The sequence below is a fragment of the Alosa alosa genome, chromosome 19, assembly GCF_017589495.1.
Source record: "Alosa alosa isolate M-15738 ecotype Scorff River chromosome 19, AALO_Geno_1.1, whole genome shotgun sequence".
NCBI lineage: Eukaryota > Metazoa > Chordata > Actinopteri > Clupeiformes > Clupeidae > Alosa > Alosa alosa.
The window spans coordinates 9282539-9299507 of NC_063207.1; the positions used below are offsets into that span (position 1 = coordinate 9282539).

Consider the following 16969-nt stretch of genomic DNA (forward strand, 5'->3'; position numbering starts at 1 on the left):
CTCCATGATTATGGGAATTACCATGTGATGAGGGGACATGTAATTTATTGTAATTTTTTAAGTTTAAAAAGATAAAAAAATTTTTTTTAAAAAAAAACAGTTGGGCTGCTCGCATACAGCCTGTTGTTCCCAGGCATGCCAGTGTACTTTTTTTTCTAGATATGTAAATGTTAAGTAGAAATCTCTTAATCTGTGGGTGTCTGTGGGCGTGTATGAGTGTGTGTGTGTGTGTGTGTGTGTGTGTGTGTGTCTGCGAAAGCCTCTATGATTATGTTAACTGACGCATGTACAGTCAATTGCTCTTCCGGTGCGATTAAGTGTTAAATAAGGAAAGTGAGCATGTGTGGGGATGTGCAAGCCCATATATGTACGATGCTTTATAAAAGAGTGAATGCCTGTGTGTGAGTGCTAGGATAGGAAGCAGTCAGAATAAGACTATACACTCTTAAGTAAGTACAAGTAGCGAGTAGTAAGCAATACAGCAGTGTGCAAGTACACACTCATACACACTATTAGTACTGATGAGGGACAGCGAATCAGAGCAGATCTCTGCACACATCACTGCTGCAAACTAGGCTTTCATGATGGATGAGGGACATGGGAAAGAGAGGGAAAGAGAAACCCAAAGAGGGTGAAAGAACGAGTCAGGGTTTCTATGTAAAGTGAAAGAAAGAGGGCAGAGTGAGTGAACAGCGTCCACTCCGCATAGATTCCAGACCCAAAGGTCCAGACACATGAACACGTCCACCCATGATCCAGTCAACCGTGCCACACCCGAGTCTGCAGTGCCTCCTGAGCAATAGAAGGCAGTAATGGGGTCCAATTTTGTCCAATCTAACTGCAGTAACCCTGGAAGGCTGGGCCGCTCAGATTGGCATTCATTAACATAATGCCTAGGTAATGGTGAGAGTGACTGAGTGGATCACTACTGCCATCTACTGGACTAGGGGAGCTCTGCAAAAAGGCAAAACAGACACACACGGATGTATCCATGTATTACAAACACGCAAACATATGCATACAGACACACGTATGCACACGCGCGCACCTGCGTACACACACACACAAATGTGCTTAGAAAGACTGATTGACCAGAGCTCAATAAAGCCTGCACCAGACACCTTCTACTGTTCACCATTGTATTACCAAACACTCATTCAGCAATCCATACCTAAACAGCAGATGATGCATCCCACTGCACCCTAAGTATAACAAAATGGTCAGCCTACACACACACACATGGAGTCAAACACACATGAACACCTCTCCTATTTCTAAATTTGAAGTTAACAAAATTGTGAAACTAGCACCCCTTTGTGGACAACTCAGGATGTACATTACGTGTCAGTCCTCAGCATCCCACTGTCCAAGGCTTTGCCAGAGTTACTGCCCAACATAGTGGCAGAGGAGGGATCCTGTATAGTCCTCAGCCCCCGACCCACCCATTCTGACATTAACTTCACAATCACCATGAAGACCACCACTGAGGCTCGATGGTGTTTTATGCCCCCAACGTCGTCTTCCAGGCAGCGCTGCCATCGCTGACTTAAAGGCACCTAATCCTAAACCTAACCCCAACCCTAACCCATGCCTAACCCTAGTGCCTTCCAGGCAGCGCTGCCTTGAAGACAACGTTGGGGGCATAAAACACCAAGAAACCACCAGCGAGATTCAGCCTGCCTCTGTCGCTGTCGGCACGGCTCGGGTCAGAGTGGGCCCTGGAGTTCAGTGTCACATGGAGCAGTCGGGTGGAGGTGACCACTGGGCTCATTTGCTGCCGTAGGCGCTCAGCTCTTTGTCCAGAAGGTGAGTGAACCGGTGGTTGAGGAAGAGGAGCTGCCCATGAGGAAGGTAGCGGTGGAGCAGGGCGTCGATGCGGTCACTTTTCAACAGGATCTGAGAGAGGTGGCGTAGTAAGATAGACTGTGAGAAGACTGTAGCTAAAAGGGTCCACTCATGTTGATAATGCTGAGAGCGCTGACAACTTGATGAAGTATACTGGTAACTCAATGTGTTAATTATGTTAATTACAATATCATAAAGGTAATGGAGGTTTCAATGACCTGATAACAAATATGACAACAAGAACAATGGTTCTAATGAGGAAAGTGGTGGTGACAGTGACGATGATAGTGAGGGTGATGAAGACAACAGACCTCTGAAGTTCCCCTACAAAAAAGACCCAAAGCTGCCTTATATGGGCAAAGATGGCAGCATTGGGTCCTTTTTGTAGGCGAACTTCAAAGGTTTAGATCAGGGGTGTCAAACATAAGGCCCGGGGACCAGATCAGGCCCGCCAGCAGGTTTCATATGGCCCCCTAGATGTTTTAGGTAGCCTAGGAAGGGAAAATTAGAAAAAAAAAGATATTCACATCCAGTTGTCTTCAACAATGAGCAATATCTCTATAATATGATAAATTGAATAAACCTAGCACTACAAACCACCCTCAGGAAGGAAGAAGCAGGAAAACTAACATGGAAGTAGGGCATTTCAAGAGAGAAATAGCAGTACATTATTTGTACTGATACCCATGCAGAAAAATGATAATGACAAAGATGGGCTCCCACAAGGTCTCATTCCAACAAATCCGGCCCATCACCTAATATGAGTTTGACACCCCTGGTTTAGATGGTGGTGATGAAGATGATGGTGATGATGATGATGATGATGATGAAGATGAAGATGTCTTACCTCACTGCCCGGTCCCAGAAGCCGTAACTCCTCCATGCAGTGCCGAGCGAGGTTCCGCAAGGTTCCCTCAGCTAGCAGCAGGTTCTCGTGCACGTCACAGACCAGACTGAAGGCCAGGTTCTGCACCCCCAGCCACAGAACAGTCCGTTCCACAGGGAACGGTTCCCCGGCGCTGAGACGCAGGACGCCAAACTCGGCCTCGCCCAACGCCACTGCCTCCTCGCCCAACACACACTCCACGCACGCACTGCCCGCCGCGTCATGGCACAAACCCACCGCAGTCCGCACGCGTCTGAGAGCAGGCCAGAGAGGCCACGGAGGGTGGAAAAGTAACAGAGAAACAGACGTTTCCATTTTAATATCAAAGAGTAATTTTTAAAGTCCGCACATCCAAATGTCTGACCTGGGAGCAGGACAAACAAACGACCAGACAAAAAAGAGAAAAAGTCCGCTTCAACCAGGGTTTTCTGCTCCCACTCCCAATCACCCTTGAAGTCTATTTTAATATCAACATTTCTCATAAATATTTGGGCTTAGTTAGGGGTTGAATGGGCTCTGGGCTCTGGGCTCTTTGACATTTACAGTGTTTCAGATAGGCCTAAGAGACTCAGCTCAGCTTTAAACCAAACGCTTAGGTTTGGACTAAAGTTAAAAAACTGCTACTTCTAGGGGGGTGCTGCTCTTTAGGGGAGCTCTGCATGAGATGTATTGGTGGCGAGATGAAGCTTCATAAAGCTTTCCAGCCAGATGTGTTGAAATGTGGCACATCTCTCAAGGCTTCGAATCCACTCTAGCCTCTAGGGCCACCTGCGTTGTAATGAAAAAACAATGCAAGAATGGCAAAGTGTGCTTTGTAGTCCGCACAAGTCTGATAGATATTTAACAAAGGCCAAATCAATAAACCCTCTCTTTTGAAGTGTTCCTGCCCAGTAGTTCGAAAGGTAATTGTCAGCTTAACAGAAAACCCTTTTGAAGCATATAATAAGTTTCTGCAGGATCTTGAACTCAAGTCCACTGTAGAAGTTTTCAGCTCTAACTACTGCCCTACCAGCCTGTGGATGAATCTGCCCAGTGCCCACAATATTAGATATCTAATCTAACTATTAGCGAACTATTAAAGCAAAACAATATTGTGCCTACATTAATAACATGGCATATGAACAGGCCTAAGTCATTGGGTGGTGTAGCCTATGGTAGTTTCGTCCCAGTCAAAGGTTCGGCTTCATGCAGTGGCACAGCACTGGCCAATGCATGCAATGCATGCTAGCTAGACTTCATACAGGGCATTTTGTGTTAATCCCGTCATGCATTGCTTTAAACATTTATGTTTATTCATGTAGCAGACACATCCAAAGTTTATCCAAAGTGATTAACAAAATGAAGCATACCATGTATAACATCAAGCTACAATGCAAAGCAATGCTAACCCTAAACCTAACCTAAGGTACCTACAACAATACATACTGTATTACTACCAGAGGATGAGAGTACAGGAGTATGTAGCCTACAGTACTAGCCAAGTGTATCGACAGAGAGGTAGGCCTAGTGCTGGTGGTCAAAGGAGGTGAAGGAAGATGTGTATGATAAGTGCATTGATTGCAAGAATAGGCCTACAGTTTCGCAGCTAATGGCTTCACTACCAGGCCTTTGTATTACCATAACAATAGCCTACTCATGACAAGCGAGTGCGTATCGCTTGTTCGCGCATAGGGCTGAGGTGGGCCTACCGGGCCAAGTGGAGGAGTCTCTCCTTCTGAAGGAGGCGTCTCCTCTCCGGGTCGGTCTCTGGGTTGTCCTCTGGCCCAAACACGCGGGAGTAGAGCACGCGGGAGCTACCGGCAGATAGGGCGTTCACCGAACACACGGTGTGGATGAGAAAACAGCATACCATGGTGTCATTTGGTTCCTATATGGAAAAAATAACACCTTAATAATCATGTGTGTGCTTAAAATGCAAAAGCCAAACGTCAGCTACATATCTTTACTTTGAAGCCTAGCCTAGGGTAGTAGAGATGCATTAGCCTACTAAACATTCACACTTAGTTACATGTATTTTATTAAGATGTAATTGACTCAAAGTTACATACGAGATGTTAGTAAACGTAACAGAACAAAACTTACCCCTTTCTTATTATGGACTGGTAGACACTTCCGTGTTTACTCACGTGACAGCAACCCATGACTGCGAGGGTCTGTATGTTATTCAAAAAGACAAACAATAGGTGGCAGTGTTTCACTAGTAATGCAACCTTAGGTGCCGTTTCTTATTCAAAGTGAAAAGTGTGCAGATTATGTTCGTGTATCTATCATCTGGTTATGATATATGAAGCAAGCTGTAAAATATGAGTACAGTATGAGTGTTCTTTATGCACATAATTCCACCACAGTAACCTACATTTATGATGCATTATCTGAAGAGAGGCACACCCCACCCTCACGCTTAACTGTACCTGTATACATTTTTCTGACATCTGCATGCAACATGAGCCCTGATTTACATTGAAGTATTCTTGTCTTATGCTGACTCTTACTTAGTTTTACAATAGTATTATTCAATCATTGCATTAATGCCTTCTATACGGGAACAGAGAAGTCCCATTAGTATACTTTATCGTTATAGAAGTGTGCATAAACACTTTCTATCCCAGATTTTTTAAAACTGGAATATAAATGGGGTTCATGTGAGGAAAATGGTGTAAATGACTTCAGCGCACAGGATGCTTAACGGTCACTTAGTAGACCAAAAGGATCAAGCTGGAGAAGCACTTAGAAACAGTTGGGGGACCTCTGTCTGTGAGGGTTGTGTTGGCAGCTGGGACCTGTTGGTATCATAGATCTGTCTCCTGCTGAAGCCTGGTTTCAGCTGAGATTTGTAATGGCACTGATATAGCTGTAAGAAGTGGTCCAGAATTGCTCTGGACAGGCAGTCACTGCTGTGGCATGCTAATGACTCATTACTCTTGCAGTTGGTTTTGGCAGAGTACTGTACTAGGCTCAGCACGAGGCACCTTCTCATGCCATGTGAGTCCAGACATGTGCTGTAGACAGTTAATGTAGTTTTCTGCTCACATCGCTTATTTTGTCATAGACAATAGAGAACTATACGCGTGAGGAGTGTACGAGAGTGATATATTGCAGCTTTGGTAATAACTTTAGGAAAAACTGACCACACAGAGTCGCAAACTCACATGCAGACTTACACACATTCTCTCTCTCTCTCTCTCTCTCTCTCTCACACACACACACACACACACACACACTTATATAGGCTACACACTCTCTTTCACACACAAACACACGAGAGCTGATTTAAGTAAAAGCTTGGCTGTATAGTTTTTGTCTGTCACACCCCTCTTTCACAATCCTTCCCTTTATTATTTTCAAGTTCCTCCGGTTCGCTCCATCTAGGATGTGATTGGCCTAATAGTTCTCAGACACTGTAAGGTCAACAGTAATAATCTGTGTCTGATCCAAGCAATTATGCTATGATTTCTCTGTGTGTGTGTGTGTGTGTGTGTGTGTGTGTGTGTGTGTGTGCGTGCATGTGGGGGTGTGTGACTCACACCCTTCCTGTTGACGAGGTGTGTGCTAACCAAAAGAGAGCAAGAGCCCATTTTCATTTCCCCTAAAGAGGAACGAGCTAGAATTTAAGAAGAAGAAGAAGAAGAAACCTCCAAAAGGAACACAAAGGACCCTGGGTTGGGTTTGAGTTAGAGGGGCTGCAGACATTGTGCAGCAATTGATAACTCCAGATGCATTTGATCTGTTTCATTCAACTGTAATGTCAGGTTTTCACTTCTCAACAGTTTTAAGACCAAGGAAGGACCGATGTACCAGCGGAAGACTACAATAAAGCAGAAACTGTGATACACTTAGCCACTGTGAAATTCAATGGCCTCATTTAGACTCATTTATACAAGGTTAGACACATTTAGCCATGCAGAAACCCATAATCAGAAGATGCTTTCTGAATTCATACTTTGCTGGTGTGAATTATACCATGACAGTTCACACAATGTCCAACTTCATCTTCTGCTTCATGTCATGCATACTGCATGTTTCCTGTAAATTATTTGCGTAGTGACAATTTAGCAAGCTATGAAAATGCTTTGTTCCTTCATCTGACATAAACATGCTCTCACACATACACCACCTCACACACACACACACACACACACATACACACACACACACACACACACACACACACACACACACACACACACACACACACACACACACACACAACACTGATGGCTTACTCATTCAGTTCATTTGAATTTCTGGGTGGCCTTGTAAAGGTTTAATAATGACTACAGTGTTGCGAATAAACCAAACAATGACCAAGGACAACCAGTGTAGTCCACACAAAATAACACCATGTTTTGAGGTTAGTTAGATGACATGACATTTCAGTTTTATTCAAGGGAAATTCTGAACTGGTCTTACTGAGATGCAGATGCAGAGTATGGGATGAACTCAAGCACACAAGAGCACATACAAAAGGGCAGCTGTTATTTAACAGCTGCTGGTCATGCTTGTTTAACACAGCAGGGCAGTGGGGCCTCTTAACCCTATCCACACACACACACACACACACTTAAGTATTTAGATTCAGCAGACTCACAGCCACACATTACAGTCGGGATGCATGCATGCAAAAACCAACTGGTGCGCAAACATTTTCTGCACAGCGGGAAAGGTTCACGGATAGCTCACACTAACAAGTGGTAGAGAGAGAGAGAGAGAGAGAAAGAGAGCAACAAAGACAAAAAAATCATAAGTTTTTTCCTATAAGTGAAATAGACTGAATACACATTTGTGATTTTGTTTTTCAGTAAATCAAATCTGCTTCAAGGCCCACTTATCTCATTACCGCTGTAATTGAGCAAATTCTGACATGGATTGATTTCTAATTAGGCAATTCAATAAGGCACATGGCATCTGCGCAGAGGGGCTAGCTCGTGTGTGTGAGACCGTGTGAGCGTGCCATGTGTGTGTTTTTCTTTTTTTTTTTTGTCATGTTTCCAGCAGCTGAAAGACAAAACAGGATGTGGTTATCGTCATAGAGATGAGCGTTCCCTTTCAGCCAATAACACTCAAGCTTGTGAGTTTGAACAGAGAAAAGCTCTGACAATGCAAACACCACACAGAGAGAGCCAAGCACAAAAGGCGCTGCAACCAAGCTGCATTACAGGGATCTGTTTAATGCAACATTCTCATGGACCCCCGGAAAGCTCTAAAGATTCTGTGGACTGGGCTGCAGGCATCTACACAGTTTGACTGAGAAAACTTCTCCCCAGCAAGCATAGTGACACTCTCAACATCAACACACACGCACACACACAAAGACCACAGCAGGAGCCTACGGCAGCTGAAGACAATACTCTCTGTGAACCCTGAGCCTCTAAAAATAAGAGTCTTCCACTTCCCTATTTTTTTCTACCTCCTTCCCTCCCTGTTTCGCACACACACACACACACACTCGATCTGCCTGCAGCAGGATTTGAAAACTTGGCATGAGGCCAGACGGCTTCCCTCAAAAGTATTCACGTGTGGAATGCACGTGGCCCTGTGTGTTGCTATTAGTTGGTCCTCCCCCGTAACTCCACTTGGTTTTGTATCTTTACTTTATGCACGAGAGTTAGCGTGTGAGGAAAAATTGTGAATCAAGTCACATGCATGACCTATAACCTCCCTTATGCATTTGTGCTTGAAAACACACCCATACTAAATCTCACTCAACATGTAATGGTACACAAAATTCACGGTTCGGTGTGTACTTCGGTTTTGAAGTGAGCTACAGTGAGCCTGTAGACACTGCCAACCTAAAATTTACTGACAAGATCACCGACGTGCAACAGAAATAGGTGTCAAATGTTTTTTTTTTACATTAATTGCCTAAACTGACATAATGGTCCGCCACTTAATATGCGTGGGAACTCAAATTTTAAACCTGGTCCGAAAAAAAAAAATCCCTACTGCGGATTACTGTTGAAGACAGAAATTTAGTACATTACTACCCCCCTCACACAGAAGAACTGTCATATACACAAATGCTCACGTTCTCACGCACACTTCCACACACACTTTACACAGGCAAAGGTTTTGCTAGGGCACGTCATGGGAGTAGTGGAGAATTAACCGGCCCCTCCCCTGTGGTGGAGTTCAGGAATGTGTGTGTGGGCACGTGCAAACGACTTCAGGCCCCAGCTTGGCGGGAGGATTTGAAAATGGATTGAACACAAGCACTGTTCGCCAGTGACTGTTTCTAAAATTGGGTCAGAGTTTCCCTCCCTGGGAATGTTTTTGATATGGAAGCACAAAACAGATACCACCGCATGTTAGAACTGTAAGTAGGACAAAACTAGGCTTAAAATTCTGTCCAGATGTTTATTCTCGCCACACACATCTCCTCCAGTACAACACACACAAGATATACACATCTGAGGTCTCCACACAGTACCACATTTGTACATATTCACAGCCAAATGTACAGCAATATTCACAATGTAATTACAAAACCTCACAACACACACACTACAATAGAGGTCTCCAGGGGGGAACAAGGGAGAAGGGAGAAAAAAAAAAAAAAAAAAAAAAAAAAAAAAAAAAAAACATCACAAGCAAAAGGTGATATTACAGGCCGTCCTGCAGCATTCCAATCAGACCTCGCTACTTCCCTGGAACACTTGTTAGTCAGTCACTTAGCACACACACACACACACACACACACACACACACACACCCCAAACCTCTCCAGTCTCCCTAAACATTTCAAGTTTCAGTAATGGGTAAGTACAATACAAGGTTAACACCACAAGTCCCAGTCAGTGCAAAGCACAAGGAAGATGGAGGGGTGGGGGCAGGTTGGAGAAGTGGTTAGCTTCTTACAAGGATTTCCTGGACAGTCTGTGTGTACATGGCATCAGCCTTTTTGAAAGAAAATGTAAGCATGAATAACTTATATGATAAATATTTCAGGGAGACAAGCCCTGCCAAATAAATAATTCTAATAGATAGTAGAAATAAAATCACAATAACCTACACACTACATCTCCATGACGCATGTGTACACAGACACACTCGAGAGAATCCTTGATAAAAACTTTTGAAAGACCTTAGAATGGAGCACACACACATGGACACTGACCATTAATATAACATTCTCACCGTAGCAGTGAGAAATCCTAAATTAGCCAAATAAAATGGAAACGATTTTAAAACACAAAACTTAAACTGAAGTCAGCACTTTAACTCAATTCAAAACATTACAATAAGTGCTTCAATTAAAAAGGGAAACATTTGAACCTGAGCTGAAATATTTCTGAATAAGAGTTGGTGTGTGCGTGGGCGTGTTTGTGGAGAGTATATGGAGTACAGTATGTATGCGCAAAGGAGGATGCACAAATGGAAGTGTGTGCTGAAGTAGAATGTTGTTAAAATGGCAGTGAGAATGAGAATGTATGAGTGAGTGAGTAGGACTACTGAGTGTGGTCAGAGCTTTTTCAGGCGACTGTAAAGGTCTCGTTTGCTGCGCTCCCCAGCCCATGTGCGACTCTTAAGCCGGAACTTTCTCAGGTCTTCCCTGTAGTCCTCATGGTGCATCGGCCGGTATGACTGCGGCTCACACTCCAACTGCACAAACCAACGCAGACAAAAATTAGGGTTGTCACTACACCAAAAAGGTGTTCAAATAAGTCAAATTCAAGCAATTTCTTTGCCGTACCAACAAGCACTTTGCCTACATTTCTCGTCTTAGTAGACAACACCACGATACAAAAAACACACACACACCTGGTGAAGGGGGAAGAACTCCTTGTAGCCCCCCTTGAGGACGTAGAGCTCAGGGTAGTGGAGGTGGGGGTACTCGTTGAGGGCCCGGTCACGCTCACGCACAAAGCGCGCCATGCGGGGCCCACGTTCTGAGGAGAACTCGCAGTGGAACACGATCACCACCCGCTTCCCCTGGCATGATGGGACAATGGGCGTCTTCATCAGGAAGTCCTCAATTTGCTCCTCCTGGTGCAGGTTTAACGCACCCTTGATGTGACCGCCTTCGAACTCGTATGGGTACCGACAGTCGATGACGATCACACGCTCCACAAGCTCGTTGAATCTCCCATCAAGCGCTGCCACCATCTGAAACACGTGCACAAAACAAACACACGTCAGCATACAATGACTGGATAAGAGTGACAGGAAGTGACATCATGAACAGGAAGCACCACTGTGGGGATGAGATATAAGCAGAAAGAGGGAGGGGTATTTATATCTCCACTCACCATATCAGGCGTGATGTACTTCAGGTCCTGGTGTTTGCCATCAACAGTGGGCAAAGCAAAGGGCTGTGCAAAGAAAGAGAAAGTTAATCTCTCCAGTTCAGCCAACACAATTACAATGTCATGGTGCAGCAAGCAAGTCAGCAAGTCAAATAAATATTTCTGACTTTCAAGAGTCTTGGAACATGGGTGAGGTGTGGTGAGGGCATGTAACTCACCTTGGTGAAATCTCCAATGAAGTTGTTGGTGTCGCTGTCCAGCAGCTTCTCAATCTCAGTCTGGCAGAATGACTTTGATCTTTGAACCTGAGCACATGCCTGCAGAGTGGGAAAACCAGATTTAAAACACAAGGTCTAAAGAGGGAAGGGTGGTAAGAGCTTGTGTGTGCAAGCATGTGTGTTTCAACAGGAGGACACGCTCATCTATAGCTGATTAGAAACAAATCACAAACAATACATTAAACTATGCCTGGGGCACCTTATAAATGGCCATTTCATTGTACACATTCAAATAGTAAACACCCAACTGGTTTGCTGATCATTCAGACAATGAGTAATGTATTGCACAGAGTATGGAAAAATATGATGGCAGCGATTCATACCGTCTGTTGGGGCTGTTCAATTTCCTCTGAGAAGTGCGTGCCGGCCAGACTGCGCCTCCTCTTCACCCTGGTTGGCGTGTTGTCGTCCAGGCGCTCTTGCCTCTTGAGTTGAAAGCGCACCTGTGGGTTGGGCATGGACGGCGAACGGAAGAGACCCCGCGGCCGACACCGAATCAACGGCTGGTGGAGGGAGACACACACACACACACACACACACACACACACACACGTCAGGCATTTATCAGAGACCTGTTTGACCAATGTGGTAGATGGCTAGCGAGGGAGGCTACCTACCAGGCCAATGTCCTCTGCGGGTTGTCTGGTGGTCACCAGGGGAGCCGTGAGGAGACTGGCCATGCCCACCGGAACGTCTGACTCATTCTGAGAAAGAAAAGTAAGAGAATGACCAAGTGTTCACATGCATACCCTCATATGAAAATGTGCACTCACACACGCAGAGATGAAAACTAACAAAGGGCAAAACTGTCACATCCATAACGGCAACACAATGCTATTGTATTTAGTTGGCGTTATGGACGTGACAGTTTTGCGTGGAATTGCACCATAACAAACATTGGTTGATTGCAACACCTCTAGAACACACACACAAACCTCCATGTCATCCAGGACATCAAGGAAGCCATCGTCATCGTCGTCCTGGAGACTGCTGGTGAGCGAGGAGCGCCGCAGGAAGAGGGGGCTGCTGTCGTCTAGTGAAGCAAAGTGACTGGTGGAGGGTGGGGAGAGCTGGAGGGGGAAAGAAGTTTTTCACTAATGGACCCAGAGAGGTTACACAGAATGGGTAAAAACTAAGATCACGAAAGTATGGACCCTTTCAACAAGGTAAACACAAACAATGCTTGAACATTCTATTTGGGCCCCAATCTACTTCCTCTGGATTAAGATAACATATGGAATGTTAAAAAGGAAGTCTTGTGGGGCCAACTATGATGCTGATAATGACCTCCTGAAAGGGTCCATACAAGATTATGTCTTGGCATTATTGAGAAGGTGGTCAGTTTGTTTGCTTGGTATTTCCTAGCTAAGGTCTCCTCTGCAGTGTCTCATATGCCATTCTATTGCTATAAGTCGCTTTGGAAAAACACCTGCCAAATGAATAAATGTAAATGCTTGTAAGTACCATAAGTGCAGGAGCAGAATTGGGTCGTGGAGCAAAAGCATCTCTGTTGGGGCTAGAGCGGAGGCGGGAGCGCGAGACTGGGAGCGATGGCTTCTTAAACACGGAGCCATCCTGCAACATAAGGAGAAAAATATATTAGAAGAAAAAAAAAAAAAAAAACTAACTGCTAACAGCCAACAATCACATGTGTACATAGAAACAACATGTACAGAAGTACACACCTGTATGTTTTCCTTGTTGGAGTCAGAGTGAGCCTGAGTGAAGATGCCAAAGCTTCGGGGGTCTAAATCCTTTTTCTTAAATGTGGGGCTCTCTCCCAACAACCGAGTCTACAGACAAAAAGAGCTTGTAAGCACACTAGCAATGTTGTACGCATATAAACAGGCACAGATTGTGCACTAAGCAAAGAACAATAAAAAACCTTTTTGACTTACCGGAAGGGAATGGATTCTTCTAATAGGCACCTTCCTGCAAGAGCAATAAGAGTGGGCAAAAATTGTTTTAATTACTCAGCTGAGAAACATAACAGAAAAACTCCCAGTGGGACTGACTGTGGATAACGCATCAGGATATTCCCCATGGATCAGTCTTACAGCGTTACACTAACCACAACTGAAATCAATAAGGAGAAACTACTCACTCGTTGCCTTGTTCGCCCACTCTTTGCATGGCCTTTTCAAACCTAAAACCAGGGAGAAAAAAAAAAAAAAAAAAGACTGTTAGACCTTCATGGGGGAAACCGTTAACTCATTAAATTCCATCAGAGCACAAAGGCATTGAGTTCCTAGATTGCTAAATTAGTGAGCGGGTTGTTGGAAACTCCAGCAATGCCCACCTGTATGCTAAACAGCTACTTCAGAGAGAAAGAGTGTGTGTGTGTATCTTTTTTCCTCTTCTTGAGACAGAGGACCATGTGTGCGCCGGCTAATCCACCATATGCCCATGCAACGCTAACCCCCCCCTCCCCGGTCAGAGTCCTTTGTTGCCACCACCACGGAGACGAGAGAAAATGTATGCTGGGGGGGGGGGCCCAAGCAAGTGAATGAGATTGTGGAGGAGGAGGACAGGAGTGTGCCTCATTCAGAAGGAAATGGGACAAATGGAGAGAGGGAATTGGGGGTGTACAGGCGGTCAGTTCCCCAACCCCCCCACCCCACTCAATGCACACACAATACACGCTCAGAGTGCATGGAAAGCGTGCCTTGACCCCCACACCCCACCATTGATAAGTGCAGCAGGACACGCGCAAACAGCTGGACAAGCAGTGAAGAACACACCAGCCACCACATCATGGCATGAATCCTCCCTCTCAGGATGCAACAGTTGCTCTCGGGTCCTGAGCCCTTGAGACAAAGCCCACATGCTCCATGTCCATAAGCCTGTACACTCCAAATTAAATTACATTCTGCTCTGCAGTCAAAGAGAAGGTATGGACACCCCCTCTCCTCTCACCCTCCCCCCTTCCAACAGAACATCCTAAAGCCCCCCAGAGGAAAGTGAGGGAGACTGGCTCATTGGGCTAATGATCTTTAATCAGACTTTTGCACTGTGCTGGCTTGGCTTGAGGATTACTGTTATAATCTCTAACGTTATATGGTCTACTGAGAGTCTGTCTGCAATTTTGGACTGAGCAGACACGCATATATACAAAACACATTAGAGCAGCTTACGTCAGTTCAACATCCACAGTGTCTATTGGCCCAGGAGAATCCATTCCAAGACCTACAGAGAAGGGCAAAGAATGAAAAGAATGAAAATCTGACACCTGAAATTCTGGTATAAGCACAAAGTCTGGTGTCTAGTCATTATAATGACTAGGTCAGAGTAAAAACTCAGGGGAATACTAAGCAAGCATCTAAACACTCAGACGTGCAGGTTACAGAAAATTACCCATGAACAGTATGACGTGAATGGAAACAGAGTGGAACATTTTCATTCATTACACACATCACCCAGAACACTGAATGAAATTGACGTTACTCACCGGCATCTGAGGAAGCGTCAGAGGCATAGGAAGGTATCTTTAAAAGCGGGACATTCTTCTTACGTTTTGGGGTTTCACATTGACTAAAGGAATACAAATGGTTACGGGGTGAGTGATTAGGACATATCCACATGGCCATAAAAACACAGAAATCAATAGCCACATACTAGGGTTAACAGATCTGATATTAACCCCCAAAGTCAAGCAACCAGGTTATCCAGTCTCGCAACCGAAGACTGACTAAGCATTAAAGTTAATGTTTTTGGTTAACGTTAGTGTCCGAGACCACAAAGGCATTCTCAAAAATACTGATATTGATCACGACAGCATGTAACGTTAACGTTAAAGTCACATTAAGGTATTAGTAAGTGAATGGATGTTTGAACCTAAGCTTGTCATCCATTAACTTAACACTACATATAACTAAAAAGCAGATTGCCAAGACAGTAAACTTAATTGTAACACAATCCTGGTTAATCAATTATTAGCTCGAGTACACAGCTAAATTAAGGTGATAGCACGATAGCGCTAGGCAGCATTGACATTAGCCATATTAGCGTGCTAACAAACAGTACAAACAAAATATTTCAAACAAACATGTGACAGTTACCTTCCGAGGACTGCAAGGTTGGTCATATTTAAAGCCAGATTAGTCACAGGGGACAGGACAGTTGGCGAAGCGAAAAGATTCTTCATGCAGGGGGAAGCCTTGGCATTCAACTCCGGCAGGGAGAGTTTGGAAAGCCTGGGGTTCCTGTCGGGCCTGCGGTCCTGGTGAAGGTTGAAAGGACTGAATTCGGCGTCTTGAGGCATTTCCATATTGAATATTTAAAAGCAGTGTTCTGCGTATCAAAAGCCCGAAAGTTTCAACAAAATTATTCAGTGGTGGGAATCCAATCCTCTATGATCCTTCGAAATCATAGATTAGCTAGTTAGCTGGTGTTAGCAAGCACACTGCAGAAATTGCACTGTGGAAAAGATCGAATTCTTCCTTAAAATTCGATTGCTGAGGAAAAAGTTACAGAAGCAAGCATGACGAGCGCCCTGGAAGTTCGGACTGATTAAAAATAGTAATAAATTCTACAAAGACATCTTCCTTAGCCTAGCTTCTCAGAGAGCTGCCATATACGCACTCCCTCCGACCCCTCAAACACCACTGAGATAAAAAGAAGCAAGATTGTATCCTTTATTTATGTTCAAAATGAGGAGGCCACGAGCGGTAAGCCACCTAACCAATCAGAAAGGTTGTTATATCCAGTCTATCCAATCAGCTGCGTTTCCTTTGTATCACAGCTAAGCATTTCAGGCGTGGAAAGGGCGGGCGTAATGTGAAATACAGGCTGGACATCCAATCAATGTTTTGACAATGCCATGTGATACAAGTCCACCCTGATATTGGGGCGGAGATAGGAAATTGAAGTAAAACTTGTTGCCAACTTTTCCCGCGGAAGATTTCAAGCCGTGGTTCGGAGACGCCCACGAAAACAACATAGCCAATGATTTTGCTCTTCTTCCTCAACCATAGTCTGGAATGTAGGCCTACCATTCTAACGATACTGAATAGGAACTAATGAAGATGGCTTGTTGCATCCATATAGCGTTACATTATTAACTTTATTTTGTGACATAAGTTAACTGTAGTCCAAGGCTACCTAATAGGCTACTCAAGTAAGCTACTCAAGACTGTTGTTTTACTTGAGTAGCCTATTGAAAACTGGTGTTACAAAAAGGATGCCCGTTGCTGGAAACGCTATTAAAAGACTATTAGAACCAAGGCTAGGCATTCTTTTTGACTCAATAATCATCTATAGCTCACAACTGTGTTATGTTAAATCCCTAAATAAAAAAAATATTCGGGAAGGGTTGATTATGCCTAACTTAACAATGGCACCATTCAGTGATGTCAGCAGAGAAGACTCACCATTGAGGAACTGACTGTAGGCTATTCACTCAAAAACCCTCTTTTTGTAGGCTAGCTGAGTCAATAATAAGAAAGTGACTGTGTACATGTTTGGAAATGTGTGTGTGTGTGAAAAAGTAGGCTAATCTTCCATCCTTTAGGTTTTGGGGAAAGGAAGGGCATAGGCTACTATAGACCTACTTCTGTGGTAAGAATGTCATGGGGACAGACACAGCATGTTTATGTGTGTGTTTCTCTACACGCAACAAGTGATGCGTCTATGTACCCAGTTGAACCCCAGTACGGCAAGCCTAGGCTAGGCTACACAGAGGCACAAACCAAACTCCACAACCCCCACAGGAGTATGAC

At 44.4% G+C, this 16969-nt stretch overlaps 2 protein-coding genes across 2 annotated transcripts; both read right to left on the reverse strand.

The window, feature by feature from the left end:
* Positions 1-1436: 1436 nt before the first annotated feature.
* Positions 1437-4881, reverse strand: ap5s1 (adaptor related protein complex 5 subunit sigma 1). The gene is made up of 4 exons (XM_048227952.1): positions 4814-4881; positions 4420-4598; positions 2693-2984; positions 1437-1896 (listed from the first exon to the last, which is right to left on the reverse strand). Exons 2-4 carry the CDS (start codon positions 4581-4583, stop codon positions 1768-1770), a joined length of 585 nt encoding a protein of 194 aa, XP_048083909.1. The 5' UTR covers positions 4584-4598; positions 4814-4881; the 3' UTR covers positions 1437-1767.
* Positions 4882-9071: 4190 nt separating this feature from the next.
* Positions 9072-15888, reverse strand: cdc25b (cell division cycle 25B). Its single transcript, XM_048228852.1, has 14 exons — positions 15311-15888; positions 14701-14783; positions 14387-14438; positions 13357-13398; positions 13151-13184; positions 12938-13045; positions 12717-12827; positions 12188-12322; positions 11870-11956; positions 11576-11755; positions 11193-11291; positions 10978-11040; positions 10490-10834; positions 9072-10330 (listed from the first exon to the last, which is right to left on the reverse strand). Exons 1-14 carry the CDS (start codon positions 15517-15519, stop codon positions 10190-10192), a joined length of 1689 nt encoding a protein of 562 aa, XP_048084809.1. The 5' UTR covers positions 15520-15888; the 3' UTR covers positions 9072-10189.
* Positions 15889-16969: the final 1081 nt, after the last annotated feature.

Excerpts from the sequence above, each read along its gene's own strand:
- cdc25b (XM_048228852.1), bottom strand. The coding sequence starts at position 15,519 with ATGGAAATGCCTCAAGACGCCGAATTCAGTCCTTTCAACCTTCACCAG. Across the intron at positions 11,756-11,869 it reads CCGCAGAGGACATTGGCCTG|CCGTTGATTCGGTGTCGGCC; the intron begins GTAGGTAGCCTC and ends TCCCTCCACCAG. Across the intron at positions 11,292-11,575 it reads TTGAACAGCCCCAACAGACG|GCATGTGCTCAGGTTCAAAG; the intron begins GTATGAATCGCT and ends CCCACTCTGCAG.
- ap5s1 (XM_048227952.1), bottom strand. The coding sequence starts at position 4,583 with ATGGTATGCTGTTTTCTCATCCACACCGTGTGTTCGGTGAACGCCCTA. Across the intron at positions 2,985-4,419 it reads AGACTCCTCCACTTGGCCCG|ACGCGTGCGGACTGCGGTGG; the intron begins GTAGGCCCACCT and ends GCCTGCTCTCAG. Across the intron at positions 1,897-2,692 it reads TTCTGGGACCGGGCAGTGAG|ATCCTGTTGAAAAGTGACCG; the intron begins GTAAGACATCTT and ends CACCTCTCTCAG.